The sequence below is a fragment of the Eutrigla gurnardus genome (genome assembly GCF_963514095.1).
Source record: "Eutrigla gurnardus genome assembly, chromosome: 14".
NCBI lineage: Eukaryota > Metazoa > Chordata > Actinopteri > Perciformes > Triglidae > Eutrigla > Eutrigla gurnardus.
In genome coordinates this window covers 25,155,483-25,169,822 of record NC_139937.1, presented here as the reverse complement: position 1 = coordinate 25,169,822, position 14,340 = coordinate 25,155,483, and the positions used below count along the sequence as shown (strand labels likewise).

General features: G+C 45.2%; 1 protein-coding gene across 1 annotated transcript; it reads right to left on the bottom strand.

Annotated features, from left to right (window-relative positions):
* Positions 1–778: 778 nt before the first annotated feature.
* Positions 779–12,785, bottom strand: eva1ba (eva-1 homolog Ba (C. elegans)). Its single transcript, XM_084026157.1, has 4 exons — positions 12,542–12,785; positions 3,129–3,267; positions 1,812–1,906; positions 779–1,737 (listed from the first exon to the last, which is right to left on the bottom strand). Exons 3-4 carry the CDS (start codon positions 1,876–1,878, stop codon positions 1,313–1,315), a joined length of 492 nt encoding a protein of 163 aa, XP_083882283.1. The 5' UTR covers positions 1,879–1,906; positions 3,129–3,267; positions 12,542–12,785; the 3' UTR covers positions 779–1,312.
* Between the last annotated feature and the right edge of the window lie 1,555 nt (positions 12,786–14,340).

Below are 14,340 nucleotides of genomic sequence, written 5' to 3'. Positions count from 1 at the left end.
TATCTGATGGTATTTTAACTTTAGAGCTCGCTTTATGAATAAAAACACATTTTAAAAACTACATGTTATGACTAGATGTCATATAATAAATAATAATAAACCCTATAATGTCAAATCAAGGTGGAGAAATGATTGTTTACATGTGGGCGCTTCCTTTTTAATTGTGGCCGCTCCTACCGTAACTCCAGGAATAGACGAGCGTTCCAAAAAGAGAAGAGGATGAAGTGCGAAGCAGCATTGCTTAGCTCCGTTAGCAGTCACTTAACCCAATAAGACAGCGTTCACGGTACACGTCAGAAGTAGCAGCACTTACTTGGAGAGGCCTGCGGTCCGAAGTCATCAGGTGAAGGAGAACCCGGGTTGGAAGGTGACGCGTCATGACGCAATTACGCACTTTTTTAATCCGCATGGACTTCTATCCGACAGGTTTGTCCAGGAAATAACGCAGGAGTGGCAGCCAATGAGCAGCCAGGTGTTTGACAGGCTAAATGGAAAGGGGGAGCTCGATATAAGCAGCTGCACGTCCCGGTGGGCACCGAGGTGAGTTCAGGAGGAGAGGAGTTAATTATCCCATTCTCTGTTATTAAAACACAACCTTTATGTCTGACTCCACCGGAAATATGAAGACACTTTCATTAAAATACTGTATTATTAACCTTTTAAGGTGGAAAATCTTATTCTCTCTCTTTCATCTGGAATATAAATCCATTGCCCAAAGGAACTCAGACAATGAGTGTATCTGTCTGACATCTGAGTTATAAAGAGAAACGACGAGAAATGATTTCACTATAATACTTTAATTCTGTCATTTCCTTTTGGTGGAATTATCCCTGAAAACACAGACATGGATTTAATGTACTCAAAAAAAAAAAATGAAAAGACTATAACATTATATTGTGTAATCTGACCACACACACAGTGTTTTCATTCTTCCACAAACTCGATTGTCCTCACAAACAAATCAGTCTTCATTGCAACAAACGGAACACACATTCTCCTTTCATATGCTTTCAATTTCCATCCATTACAAATATACAAAAGTTGATGTGCATTTTGTTTGTCATCAAGCGTGATACATTTTCTCCGAGTGTCCCACATTCATCCTCTCCAATCAGCCTTTAAATGTCACGTAGTCGGTTGGGAATCACACTGCTACATGGGGAGTGCAATATCACATAGTTCAGCTCCGTCAGAGCCGAGGATCGGCATGTCGATGCATCATATCTCGTCTCCACCATGCTGCGTTGTATCTAACAGAGGCGTCTGGGACATCGGCCCACCCAACGGTCCACGTCTTCCCTCCTCACGTGTCTTAGTAGTAATGCACTCGTCCGATAGTCCCCGTTCCTGACCCCAGGATATCCGGCTGCCCGTTCCTCCAGATCTCCCGTATGATACGTTCCCTCTCCTCCAATCGCTGAGCCCGCTCCAGCTCCTCCGCCGACGTAAACACGTTCACGCTCAGCGTCCCGTTGGATTGGCCGCTGTGATTGCCGACGGGGATCTCCGTGCTGGGCAGAGGGATGGGCGCCTCCACGTCTTCCCCGTCCTCGTCCTCGTCCTCCTCGCTGTCCTCGTCCTCCTCGCTGATGTCCTTCAGGTGCTTCTTCTCGGGCGTGGCGGCGGCCACGTTGGTCCGCGGCTTGCAGGAGATGCGGATGACGAGCAGGCAGAGCGTCAGCACCAGGCCGAAACACACGCCGAGCACGAAGTAAAGGCCGAAGCTCTCTGGGTTTGCTGGAGGAAAGACAGGAAGGTCAGATAGTAGAGAGTTTTTATGGGATGGAGATCTCTAACATGCTGTGGTTTACCTTTGATGTGTGCATATGCAGCTATGGTGTTGCTCAGGAGGTCCATTTCCTTTTTCTTCACATCCATGGTGACCTTGACTTGGATTCCTTCCCACCTGGAAAACAACAAGACATGCAGACGGCACATTAATGCCTTTCAGGAGGGAAGAGTTGGAATATTCCCTCCTCCAGCGTTGCATTCTGCAGAGCGTCTGGATGTTAAACCCACGGACGCCGGCCGTTAGTGGGCGGGATGAGGCTCCCAAAGCGCTGAACAAAAAGCTCCCGTGTCCCGAAGCAGCGGCCTTAATCTGGGATCATCATAACGGGTTTGACACATGGCACTCTGCCTCTCTGTGGAAGAGGTCAAGAGGACTCCCTTTCCTGTCCTGATGGGACTCCCAGATCAATGTGTGAAGCTCCACTTGTGTGTATTGTTTGGACTCTTTTGTCCCTGACATTAAAGACGCCTGTCCTCCTGTCTGTCTCCGGCATCCTGTCAGGCTGAGGAGCTCCATTGTGTGCGGCCGTCACTCCCGAGGAAGTGAAACCTGTGCAGCCGTGCACCACATGAGATGCAGTTCACTTTCCTTACGCCTGTTTTTTGTTTTCAGTAAACGATCCACATGTGTTACCTTCATGTAACCTCCTCACTGTCTGCAGGAGAAACCTGCTTCTCATCTGAAATCTTTCATTTATTGGGGGTTTTCTGCATCGAATAGTGAACCAGGGGTCGTGTTCTGCTGCTGGGACTTCTGTATTTCCTCTGTCAACCTTCCTCCTCCTCCTCCTCCTCCTCCTCCACCCGGCAGCCCTTTAGTGCTGACTCTGTTCTTTCCCCCCTTTGCTATTTTGTGAACATTTTCCATTTGCTCGGCTTAACAACATCATGGTGTTGCAACATGAGACACTCAGAGTGTTGATGACAACAGAGGAGAGGCCGGTTCAAAACAAAACAGGGTGCCTTTAATCCTCAGTGTCATTCCCTTTAACATGTGCTTTGTGTTGTGGCTGGCTGTAGAGGAGAATAAACCCTGTTCACGTGAAACGATGATGAACTCTTGACGCGTGTGCACTTTTCCCTCTAAATCGAACCACATGTCGCTGATCGTGAGGATGTCCTCAGATTGCACAATCTGTGTTTGCGTTTCTACCTCCAGATTGCACCGAGCGTGATTTATGCAGCGTGTTGCTTCTTTGACAACGTAGCTCTTTGGTAAAACCACACACATGTAAACCTCGTGTAATGTGGCTCACTAATCAACTTGCAAACATAGCAAACATTCTCCCGTAGAGGCGGACGTAAACAGAAAAGTGCAGATTGAGTTTGAAACTTACCACAAAATCAATCTACGAAGCCCTGGTCCTCAGCACCGGCTCATAGTGCGATGCAGAAATGATCGCCGCTCCTCCCTCGCCGTTGGATCGGGGCCTTTGTGATCTTTGGTCCTCAGGCCAAACGGTTCATTTGGCCACCCTGAGACAAGAGCAAACACAGAGAGATAGACGTCAGGTTACATTAGACTCGCTGAGGCGTCAGCAATGCAAACAGCGACAGGCCTATAGCAGGATCCACGGCCCAGCGAGAGACTAGAGGTAGGCTATTCACTCCTCACTGGTCCGACTGTGGCGTCTTGAGCCTCTACGGGAATAAAAAAACCCACAGGAATGTATGCTGGCCGCTTTATTAGTACACAGTTTAATGCATGCAATACAAAGAATCTGCCACACATTTTTACATTTAGATGTATTCGTTGGTGCCGTCAGCTTATATTTGAGGTTTTGTGTGACAAACAGTTTGATCCTCTTTTTAAAAGTGACATAATGTACAGAATAGTCGCAGTGTCATTTTTACACTGTAAAAAGTGTATTTGAGAAGTCATGTTTTGCTTGAGTGGTGGTTGTCTACTTGTGTGCATTATATCAAGTTGAAACTGCAGACTTTTTTCAGCTTTTTTCTCCGTTCAGTTCAGTTTGTGAGTTCGGATTTTGCGTCTTTTCCACATTTTCTCCTCAGAGTTGAGCCGCCATCTTCGTTGGAAAGCAGTAAGTTTAATGTAGCTAAGACAAAAGTACAAGCTACTCTGTGATGATTTGATAATGTAGTACATTATAAAATGACTCGCCTGAATTGGTTTAATTGTGTTCTCTCTCATTTGTGAGAAATTATACATTATAGTTTATAAGAAACAGAAGGGGATGTCGAGTTTCTGTAAAAATGCACTGATAATCCTTGTTTTAGTTCCTCACGCAAACAGTGAGCAAATGCTTCTAATAATCTTTTGCTGCAGGAAAGGAGAGTAAAAGTTAAAACATCCTATTAATTTAAATTGAACAAAATCTGAAGTTTGTTTTCTGTGACGCCGACGTTCACATCTGTAGCAGCTCAAAGCCAAACAATCTGCCAGGAATCCTGGAGCACGGGGGGAGTTTAGTGCTTTCCATGCCAGGTGGGGGGGTCGAGGCCTGCGAAAAAAGAGAAAAAAAAGTGCTGCGCTGTGAAGTTTTCTGACTCGTAGCCCTGTTGAGTAAAACGCACCTCTGCCAGCTGCGAGTTGGTTTAACAGAGCCGCTGTGCTTTCCAGATTCTGATCCCGCTGACTCTTGGCAGATCCTATGTACACTACCGAGCGCCTGACCGAGACAGCGCTCGGGGGCTAAGTGACAGAGCATGTCGCCATGGTAACCCCCCCCCCCCTCAGTCCCCCAGTGGAGCGAGACGATGGGCCTTTTGTTTTCTGCAGAGGGCTGTGGGGTGAGATGGACCTCTACGCGCCGTCTTCCTGTCCAGCTTCCTTCCCTTTCTTTTTCAATTATGAGCGAGTTCATCTTCTCATCCCTCCCCGCTATAATGGAGTCTGTTCATGGTTATCCAAGCAGAGCGTTGGCTTTCAATCAGATATTTTGTTTTGGTCTCAGGGGTAATAAAGCGAGCGGGTTGGGATGACGACAGTCGTTCCCCGAAGCCAAGGTCGGAGCTGCCGAGCGGACACCTTCGGTACAGTAAGCGGCCTCCTCTCACACTGGAATGCAGCGAACCCGAGCCTCGCCGGGCGCTCTGGCATCTGTTAGCAGCGGTTAATGACGACTGGAGACCTGTTTAAAGCCCAAACTAAACACTCATTATCCTGCCCTGTTGTTGTGTTGTGTTTTTGTCTTACCTCGAGAAAGGAAATCATTAACAGACCTCCTCCCGGCTCTGAACAACCCCCGTGACTCAACTTTTAGTCATTTTCTCCAGTGACCCAATGTGCTGTTTTCCTATTGCAGATGTTGCCCTTCCCTACAGCCTTGAAAATGAGACCTTGGTTCCAACAAAGAAGTCGTGCATTTTGAGCGTTTTGTCCCATCGTGTTTTACTCACACTTCACTTAACTGGTAAATATTATGAAGGGAAGCAACGATCCTCAAACTCCGGCTCCTGGCGTCATCGAATGTTGACGCTAACAATGAAATCTTTATTTCAACACAGGAACGAGCCGATCTCCAAATGGATTCTGTGATTTCATCACTTGGGCTGGAGGACCACGCACAACAAACAAACAAAGCCTCTCGCTTCGCTTCTCACATTCTGAGCTGCAGTTTTTGGGAGAGTGTTGGCTGGTGGGAGCGTTCGCACCAACTGCTCTGCCATATAAGTGAGAAACATAATGAGACTCAAGACACCATATGGTGTTACTGTGTGGCATAAAACGTTAGGAGTCAAAATACAGCATTTAATAAAAGCTTCCCTCTGCCTTTACATCATTTAGCTCCAAATCAGAATCATACATAGAGTCAACTGCATGAAACAGACATATATAGGAATGTACGTTTCCAATGTGCCTTCGTGCCACATCTGAGTTCCTGTGACGTTGATGTTTAGTCCTATTTTTTGTCCCTTATCGTTTATCTTTCCTGGCCTTGCATCCGGAGGTCAAACACTCATCCCCTTCCTGAGTCCTTTGCAACAATTACTTAACCAATCCTGAAGTTGCCGGGGGAAACACATCTCTACATCTCTTCTTCTTCATATTAAATCAAAACAAAACAGAATCCCAGAAAAAGTCTTTCCTAAAACTCTGTCGATGTGAGGTTGGAGCAGTCAGTGCATGAACACACCGCGTTGTGGTCTACGAAGAGGTCAAATACTATTTCTGACTGACCATTGTTTGCTTTGGTTTTGATGGAGGAGCTGCAGATACGTTCTCAAGGAGTGATAGAGTTTTCCACTGTCATCCACTTCCTTCCAACGGGGGTTGGTCCCTTTCCTCAGGGGCGACATCCAGGTCCAAGTCCTCCTTCAGCATCATTGTCCAAGATAAGTAGATAAAGACTGAGCTGACCACCAGAGCACACAATAGAAGCACTTTTTACCCCCGAGATATTTCACATTAGTACTTTTTCATGAACCGTTCAACCACAATACTTTTCTTTGACAATGAAGAAATCAATGTCGTGAGCCTTCGGTTGAATTTATGCAGGGGAGTCAAGCCACATGTGATTTATACGCAGATGATGAGAAGGTCGGATTACACGAGGGTGTTATTCCCTCGTCGTAACGACACGCGCCAAACCGTGGAGGGGGAGGAATATTTCCAATACCTTGAATTTCAGTGCAGCCGCAACAGTTCCTGGCACGGCGGCCGGCCTTCCTGTGTTCCCGCCTGGGACGAAGAATTGAAGAATGAATTTTAAAAGTCCACACACAGACTCTGAGGGAGATCACAAGGAGCTGCCATTAGCATTAACGACATCATCACAGTGTCTTTGCTCGTGATTATGTTCATTAAAACATTCCTGCTTTGATTCTGTGGCCGCTACTGAAAAAGAACAGTCTGGACTTAATGATGCGTGGCATCAAACAAGCCAATCCGTGTCACTTATTCACTTTTTTTCAGCTGGTCGTAGCACATGCTGGAGCTCCGCATGTTCCCCCCTTTAAACAAATATACTGAATCAAAGCTCGGCCTTGGCTCAGCAATTCTTTCACCGGCGAAGAAATGAGCTGATTAAAGCAGCAACCTTCAAACTGCCAAAGAATCTGAAACTCTATCATGAAAAGTATCTGCTTCAATGTCTCTACAAGTCGTTTACCACACGCTTGTGATGGAGCCAGGAATCTCTCCAAGCCCTGAGACATAATGGAAGTTCAAGCTCGTCCCCCTTAAACAGCAGAGGTGCAGGCGATCACTTTCCACCCGGTAAACGGGAACGTCGTCCAAAACAACGAGATCTCCGTCTGTGAAAGCGTTCACGAAGGTCCTGAAGGATGAAGGTGATTTCTCAGTTGCCTTCAGACCCACTAAGGACATTTCTGGAGAAAGTTAGACTGCAGTTCCCTGTTGACATGAAGATCTTGGGTTTCAAGCTGAGTGACCCCTTAGTGCCGTTTCCTCCCCCGCCCGGCCAGATCATCTGATCGAGAGGAAAAGTTTCATTTGGAAAGACATATGGTTGTCGTCAGGACGGAGATGTGGAGCACCAGGTGAGGTTGACCTCAAACGGACCTGGGTCAGAGTGTACTCATCAAATATCTTCAGGGGTTTGTTTTATCCTGCAAAACCAACCAAGTTGGAGTGGATTTCCTCCAAAGACGAAGTAAACTTCTGCCAAATGGTGTTAAGATCTCAATGCAGATTTCAGATGCTTCTTGATTTCAGTTGCGCTCCTCCCCTCGCTTCAAAAAGTTACCAGAGTTGGGGCGATGAAGATGCTGCCAGTTGAACATGCCCGAGGGAGGCTAGGACAGTTCATTCTAGAACTTCACCTCACTTCTTCGGGAGTCCTCGTCCATATCACACCGTCTTTGACAAGCAGAGAAGAAGCCAGTGAGAGGTCGTAGAGTGTTTCGTCAACGGTTGTTTCCAAGGTCGAACCATCAGCCTCGACTGTTGTGCATAATAAGGAGACCTTCTCCTGCTGAAGAAGACTGTGTAAGACAGTTGAAAGCACTTTAGCTTAGGAGACGATGACACTAAATTATCCTGATGTGAAAAACACCCACACATCTAACATCCTCTGTAGGTAAAAACAACAACAATCAAGCACACTTTAAATCATATGTGACCTTCGTGTGAACTCCAGTGTGCTGCCAGCTGCATGAAAGTTACAACTTGCTCCGAACTTTTATTACGTTTCCTCCAGTGGGTCTTAACTGGAAATTGAGATTTAAACCTGCGTTGTTTGAGCAGCATTCAAAGCAATGACAGGTTTTTTTTTTTCCATTTAGACCTTTTCGATCTTATCCAAACTTCTTGAATACGGTTTAGTGTTTTTGATATGCAGCTGAAAGGAGGCTTTGTTGAGTCATGTGTTGATGTATTTGGCTATTGGGCACGCACTTTATTTGACTTAGACTCAATGAACAACAGCTTGGCTTTTCAACGACTGAAAACTAAACACAGAATGGAACCAGTCAGGGATTGTCGCGGGTTATTATTAAGGGTTCGCATATTCAACATATGAGTCAAACCCATTGCCCTGATGGATCCCTGCGTATCGTCATGTCTACAAAAAGGGAACCCCAGTGGACTGCATGTCCTATGGCAGGTAATGGGAGGGTAATGGAGATACGGGACTAAGCTGGATGGGGGGGTGAGGGCAAGTGGTTAACAGCACCCAGATGTTGTTCCTGATGTGAGGCAAGAGTCCCAATGTTTAACTATGTAAATCAGAGGCTCCCCTGTTCCATCTCCATACTGACGTTATCGCCACACCAGTGGAGCAAATCAGGCAGAAGGAAGCCACATCGGAACCACATCTGTGTGTGAGTCTGCTGATTAAGTGTGTGTGTGTGTTTGTTCCCGTATATTGAATTTGATTCGTATGAACATTCCTCCGTGATTCACCAAAGCAGAGTGGGCTTTAAGATCATCCCGAAACTCAGAGTCCCAAAAAATAGAGCCGTGATCTTATACCCCCATTTTTCATTGATCTGGGCCACCATCCAGTGGGACGCCAGCACCACATACTGTATCAATTACATGGATTACTCTGTGACACAAAACACGTGTTTGCCCTTCGTATGATTGGGGAGCGTTTAGTCATGAAGGGGCTCCACGAGATTTAGGGGGTTCAGGGATGACAGGAACTAAGTTTGATGATTGTCTGATTTAAAAAAGGCCCGTATGACTTTTATTGACCTGTAATAGTGATCATCAACAGCATGGTCATTACAGTTTTTATAGATAGACATGAGTAAGTTCACCCTTTTACGGCTGAAAGTTCCCTGACGATAAAACTTAAGCTTTGTCATTTTGTTTTTGTGGCCAAGGAATGAACTGTCATGTGATGTGAGCTCGGGGGTCTGGAGGCCAGATCATAAAAAAAGAGAACTCTTCTGATCTTCTGTGACATGAAATCAATTTATTTTATTATGGTCCATTAAATACTGCCTTCAGACTGTGACTAACTTCATCTTGGATCTACTCACTTAACATACTAGATATTGATTTTTAGTCTGTTGCAACCTGTTTGATGAAATATTCACGTACATTTTCAACAAAATAAAAGGTCACCTGCACAACGTCATTGTGTGTGTGTCCATATACATGTGTGTGTGTGTGTGTGTGTGTGTGTGTGTGTGTGTGTGTGTGTGTGTGTGTGTGTGTGTGTGTACGTATCCGAGATAGGAGTATATAAGCTCAGGCAAACCCCACAGGACTTAGTGTGTCAAACATCTGCCCGAGTTTAAGCAGGTGAGCGTCCGGACCAGCGAAGCAGCAAGAGAGCAATAAGCCGTGATCCCTGGAAGACATCAGGGCTCGATGGGAGATTTTGCTAAACACCGTTTTTTGAGACGAGTCATTCATTAAACTCCCTTTTACTCCAAAATGTCCTCCTGGTTACTGAATGCGAGGGAGATTAGGAGCTGCTGCAGTACGCAGAACCTCATTTATTTTCATGTATATCTTCATATAGATCTATATATAAAACAAATATTCACAGTAAAGTGCAGGCAGAGTAAACCATTCACTATCTATAAGATCTATCTATAAACTCTCACGTCTGAAGGCGATAACGCTGTATATTTATGACGGTTTGGAAAAAAAGGTATTCATCAAACACAGTTGCTGTATGAGGGAAGTTGGTGCACCAGGCTATGAGAAGTGAAGCCAACGCATAAGCGCTTTAAACTGGCATCCTGTCAAATAGCCACCAGGGGGCGACTCTTCTGGTTCAAAAAGAAGTCTGATTGAACGGAAGTCAATGAGAAAACGACCATACTTCTCTCTTGATGTATTATCTCAGTAAACAGTGCAGGTCTTCTTCATTACAACATGATGTGCATTTATTAAATTATGATTAAGACCCATTAAGGTTAAAATAGTCCATATAGCTTCATGCCGGTCTGGGTGTCGTCTGCGTTTTAGTTTTACATCTTTAATATGTTCAGTGTGTTCATTTTACCTTCTTGTTCCCCTAAAAAATATCTTATTCAGGGTTCGGTTGTACTTAGCTCCACCCCTCCAGGTCTCTTTTTGGGCAAAATACTGAACACGAAGCTTCAAAACGGCACAAATCAATGGGGTGACGTCACTTCTATAGAGTCTATGAGTTGAACTTTGTGTTTTAAGACTAGAGATGGTTGTAGGTTTAGCGAGATAGCAGTTAATGATCAGAAAAACAGAAGAATGCCCTTTCAGGTTGGAGTGCATGGCAGGCTGACAAATAACAGATAGGAGCAGGAATAGTAAATAATGACCCGCAGCAGCTATTACATGCAACGAGTCATGTGCTTGAATGGACCCTTCTGTTGTGGGAAAGAGGGCCTCAAAGAGATCAGCTGATGATAAGCTGATCTGGGTTGATGGTTGCATGCCTCTGCCTTAATACGCACAGTGAAATCTATTATCGCATTTCCTTTTCATTCATTATTTGCTCGTCTCTGCCGTGACGATATGACTCCCCTCTATTCTCCAGCAGAGTCAGAGGTCAGCTAAGGTCGGGAGGATTGAGGTATATAAATATTGTGGGTATGTGAGGGCTACAGTCTTCCAGAATGGTAAATAATACTGTGTTTGGCTTCGCCTTGAAGAGTTTCAAACATGAAATCATAACTCATTCTAATTGTAAAATGTTTGCAGACGTTTTTTTTCCATTTTCTCTGTTTGCTTTCTGCACAATCCTACAACACAGAGGCCGAGCAACAGCGGACTCTTGATGCAGTATTTCCTGCACGTCCAAGTAATCCTGAGACATAAGAGACACATTAAACTGAATGTATATACATTAGGAGCCTGAATCGCTGAACTTACACTTCAATTGCAAATTACCTCACTGTTATTGCTGTGGTTTAAGTTTTAATATAGGCTCAACCGTACATTAAATGAGAAAGTGGAAATTAAATTATGCATGTTACTGGGAGAGCGTCCCCTGGGACTATTTTGTTTGTATTTTTTTGCTTAATCAGCCAAATTCATTACCCATGGAGTTGCTCCAGGCTTCCTAAAGTACAGAATGGCTTCATAACGTGCTCTCGTTCCTGGCTTAAGGAAGTATTTATTTTTCATTACTGTAATAAACACTAAAAAACTACATTTACAACACATTTGACCTCTTTTCTTGGAGGAGTTTGTGTTTGTAAAGCTGCCTATACGTGGGATTCTGTCCTCTTAACTTATCTCAGCAGAAACTTTCTGTAACCCCCCGCAAACAGATTGGTACCCTGAGAGTTAAGAGAAGCTTCCAATCACAGTCTGACCTCTGACCTCTGGGTAAATAGAGTAAGTTAACAACCATCCTCAGGACAGATAAGACAGGTCCACTGATAAGTCAGTCAGTGGGTGTTTTTTGGGGAAAAGGAAAAGTCTGCTGGCCTGAATAGATCGGAGAGGAGAGGTCACACAGAAGTCAACTCTTTCCAGTCGGGCCTCCAAGGGGTGACTTAACCAAGCATTCACACTCATCCTTTTGGATGCTTTATCTGATTGACTGGAGGAGGCACAGCTAAAGTGCTGCTGCCCACTCAGATTGTGTAAATTGAATGAGACCCCTGAGAGTAAACCAGCCCTATCCAGCCTCCACCCATCCCCTCCTCCTTCCCCTCGACTAGGTGTTCTCCTGATAAGAGATGCTAACCACAAATGAGAGAGTCTCATGGCTTCATGTGGAGGAAAAAAGAAAAGAAAAGCTGAAAAAGAACCATTTCATGCCTCGTTTTGAGATCTGACGTCTCCCACTTCAGTTGTCTTTGATTATATGACGTCTGCTCAAAGGCAACAGGATGTTTGCTTTGATATTAGCAAGGTGACAACTAATTAATCACTACAAGGTTAGCCAATATTGTGCAGCTGCACAGGAAAGCCGTCCCGGGGCTCTGCTGGCCCGTCTGAGTGCTGCATCAGCTCCTCTTTGGTTCATCCAATACATGCTGGAGATATTTACACCGATGACATGGATGGATGTGGATCTAGAGTTTAGTCCTGGATTGGGAGTGACTAAACTATGCAATACTCCAATAAGATGTTTTTATTACTGTAAACAAAAGTCATCAAGGTGTTAACTCTGCTGTCACTTTCTTATTTCAATATTTTTAGAAATCATATAACTTATATTTCATGAGAGGAAAAACTTACTGATGCAAAACCAGATATAAGTTTATAGCACATGGAAGTTTTCCCAAACACCAGATGCAGGAAAACTGCACTCAACTAAAGAGAAAGTTCCTCCGTTGTAAAAAGCACAGTGACAGAAAAGCTGCAGTCCACCGTGGGGGGGGGGGGGGGTTATGGTGCTGTACAGACGCTGAAATAAACTGTCAAACTCACCGGTCTGCCAGGAAACGTCCCTGTAGAAACGATTCCGTCCGCACAGAAAAGCTTCAGGCAAAATCCTCCTTTCCCTCCAAATTTTGAAAGAAACACAGCAACGCCAGCAGTCCTGACTGTTTCAGTAGATTCTCTGTTGCTGCTGTGGTCAAGTCCTGGAGAGAGCGTGTGTGTGTGTGTGTGTGTGTGTGCAGGGAGTCTGGGGAAGAGGTGGTAACTTCCTCTCAAAGTTGAGACGGAGTGAGTAACAGAGTTTTCTCTCTGCCGGCTCCAATCCACACGGAGCAGGAAAAGCTGTCATACTATCCCTCCTTTCAGCTGGAAACAAGAGGAACAGCCTAAAAAGGGCAGGGGAAGGAGGGAGGGAGGGAGGGAGGAGTGTGTGTGTGTGTGTGTGTGTGTGTGTGTGTGTGTGTGTGTGTGTGTGTGGTGGGTGGGTGGACTTTCCCTCAGTTGTTAAGCAAACAGGCAGAAAGCAACTCCAGACAAATTAGCTCAGGTTTTCCATGCACGGTTCAGTGTGGCAGGAAAACAACAACAACAACAAATAAACATGTGGATGTATGGCTGATGTGTAGCTGTTTATGCGTTTGCAACAACGGAGTCGCTTTGGAAGTTTTAAAGGAATAGTTTGGACGAGACGTCTCCGAAAGCTAAATATGAAGTGCCAGCAGGCGTTAGCGTTCAGCCTTAATGCTAAGCTAAGCTAACTGTGAGCCTATTACTGGAAATATGTGACATCATATAACTGTTAGCAAATAAAAAAACCTATTCCCCCAAAATGTCAAATGTTTGCTTTAAAATGGACATTTTCATCGTGTTTTAGAAATGTATTAATTCTGGTTCTAGTTGCTGGTGATTATTCATCAGACTCTCACTTTAGATGATATTCAACATTAATTGTTGCCATGATGCTAACGATGAGATGAAGAGACTCTCAAACTTCATGCGGCTTCATATTTTACATGTTTAACATGTTCAACTGTGCAGCTCTGATGAACGCCTCGCACCAAACACGGTAAACATGGAATCAGGATAGCACGTCAGCTCCTCGGCTGCAGGAGTTGACATGCTAATTGCTACCAGCTGCAAGTTGAAGTCGGGGCAGATTACATCAACGATGGACCACACGACTGACGATAATTCACTTTTTCTCTTTGCGTCACGCTGCAAACCGACGTACTTTGCAGCTTTGTAACAAACGAGCTCCGTCTCGGCCAAAGCGTTATGAAAGCGCTCGGGAGGGCACGGTGACACTTTTCATTAGCGTTGCCCCGAAAAGTGGGGGGGAAGAAAAAGCAGAGAGCCGTGAAATCAAGCGTTTTTATTCAACCCCAAAAGGGTCAACATCAGAGCAGAGCTGTTATTGTGCTACACCCTGCTGGGGCTCCAGAGAACATCTCGCCCTCCATCCCACATACTTCACCCAGAAACCCACACAATCCCGCCGATTGTGGATCGGACCCTCCGGACTTTCAGGCTCATCGCTCCAAATCAAACACCTACTCAAATGTCTGCTCTTCCCTATAGCCTCGTTATAAAAAGAATCCTGGATGCAAACACAACAGAACAAGGGAAAGACGAAGCATCCCTCCAGAGGCGGTGTAATGGCTGGATCAGGGGGTTTTCGGCTGTGTCCCCTTAGTGCCAGGGTTTAAATCTTCCATCAGTGATCACATTCCTGCCTGGACCTCCTCATGGCTGGCAGATGTCCACCTGGCCCTGGGGCTGATGTATCCTCCAGCACTGGGCCGTCTGATAAGTGATAAGGGTGGATGAGTCTGGAGAGACAGAGGAAG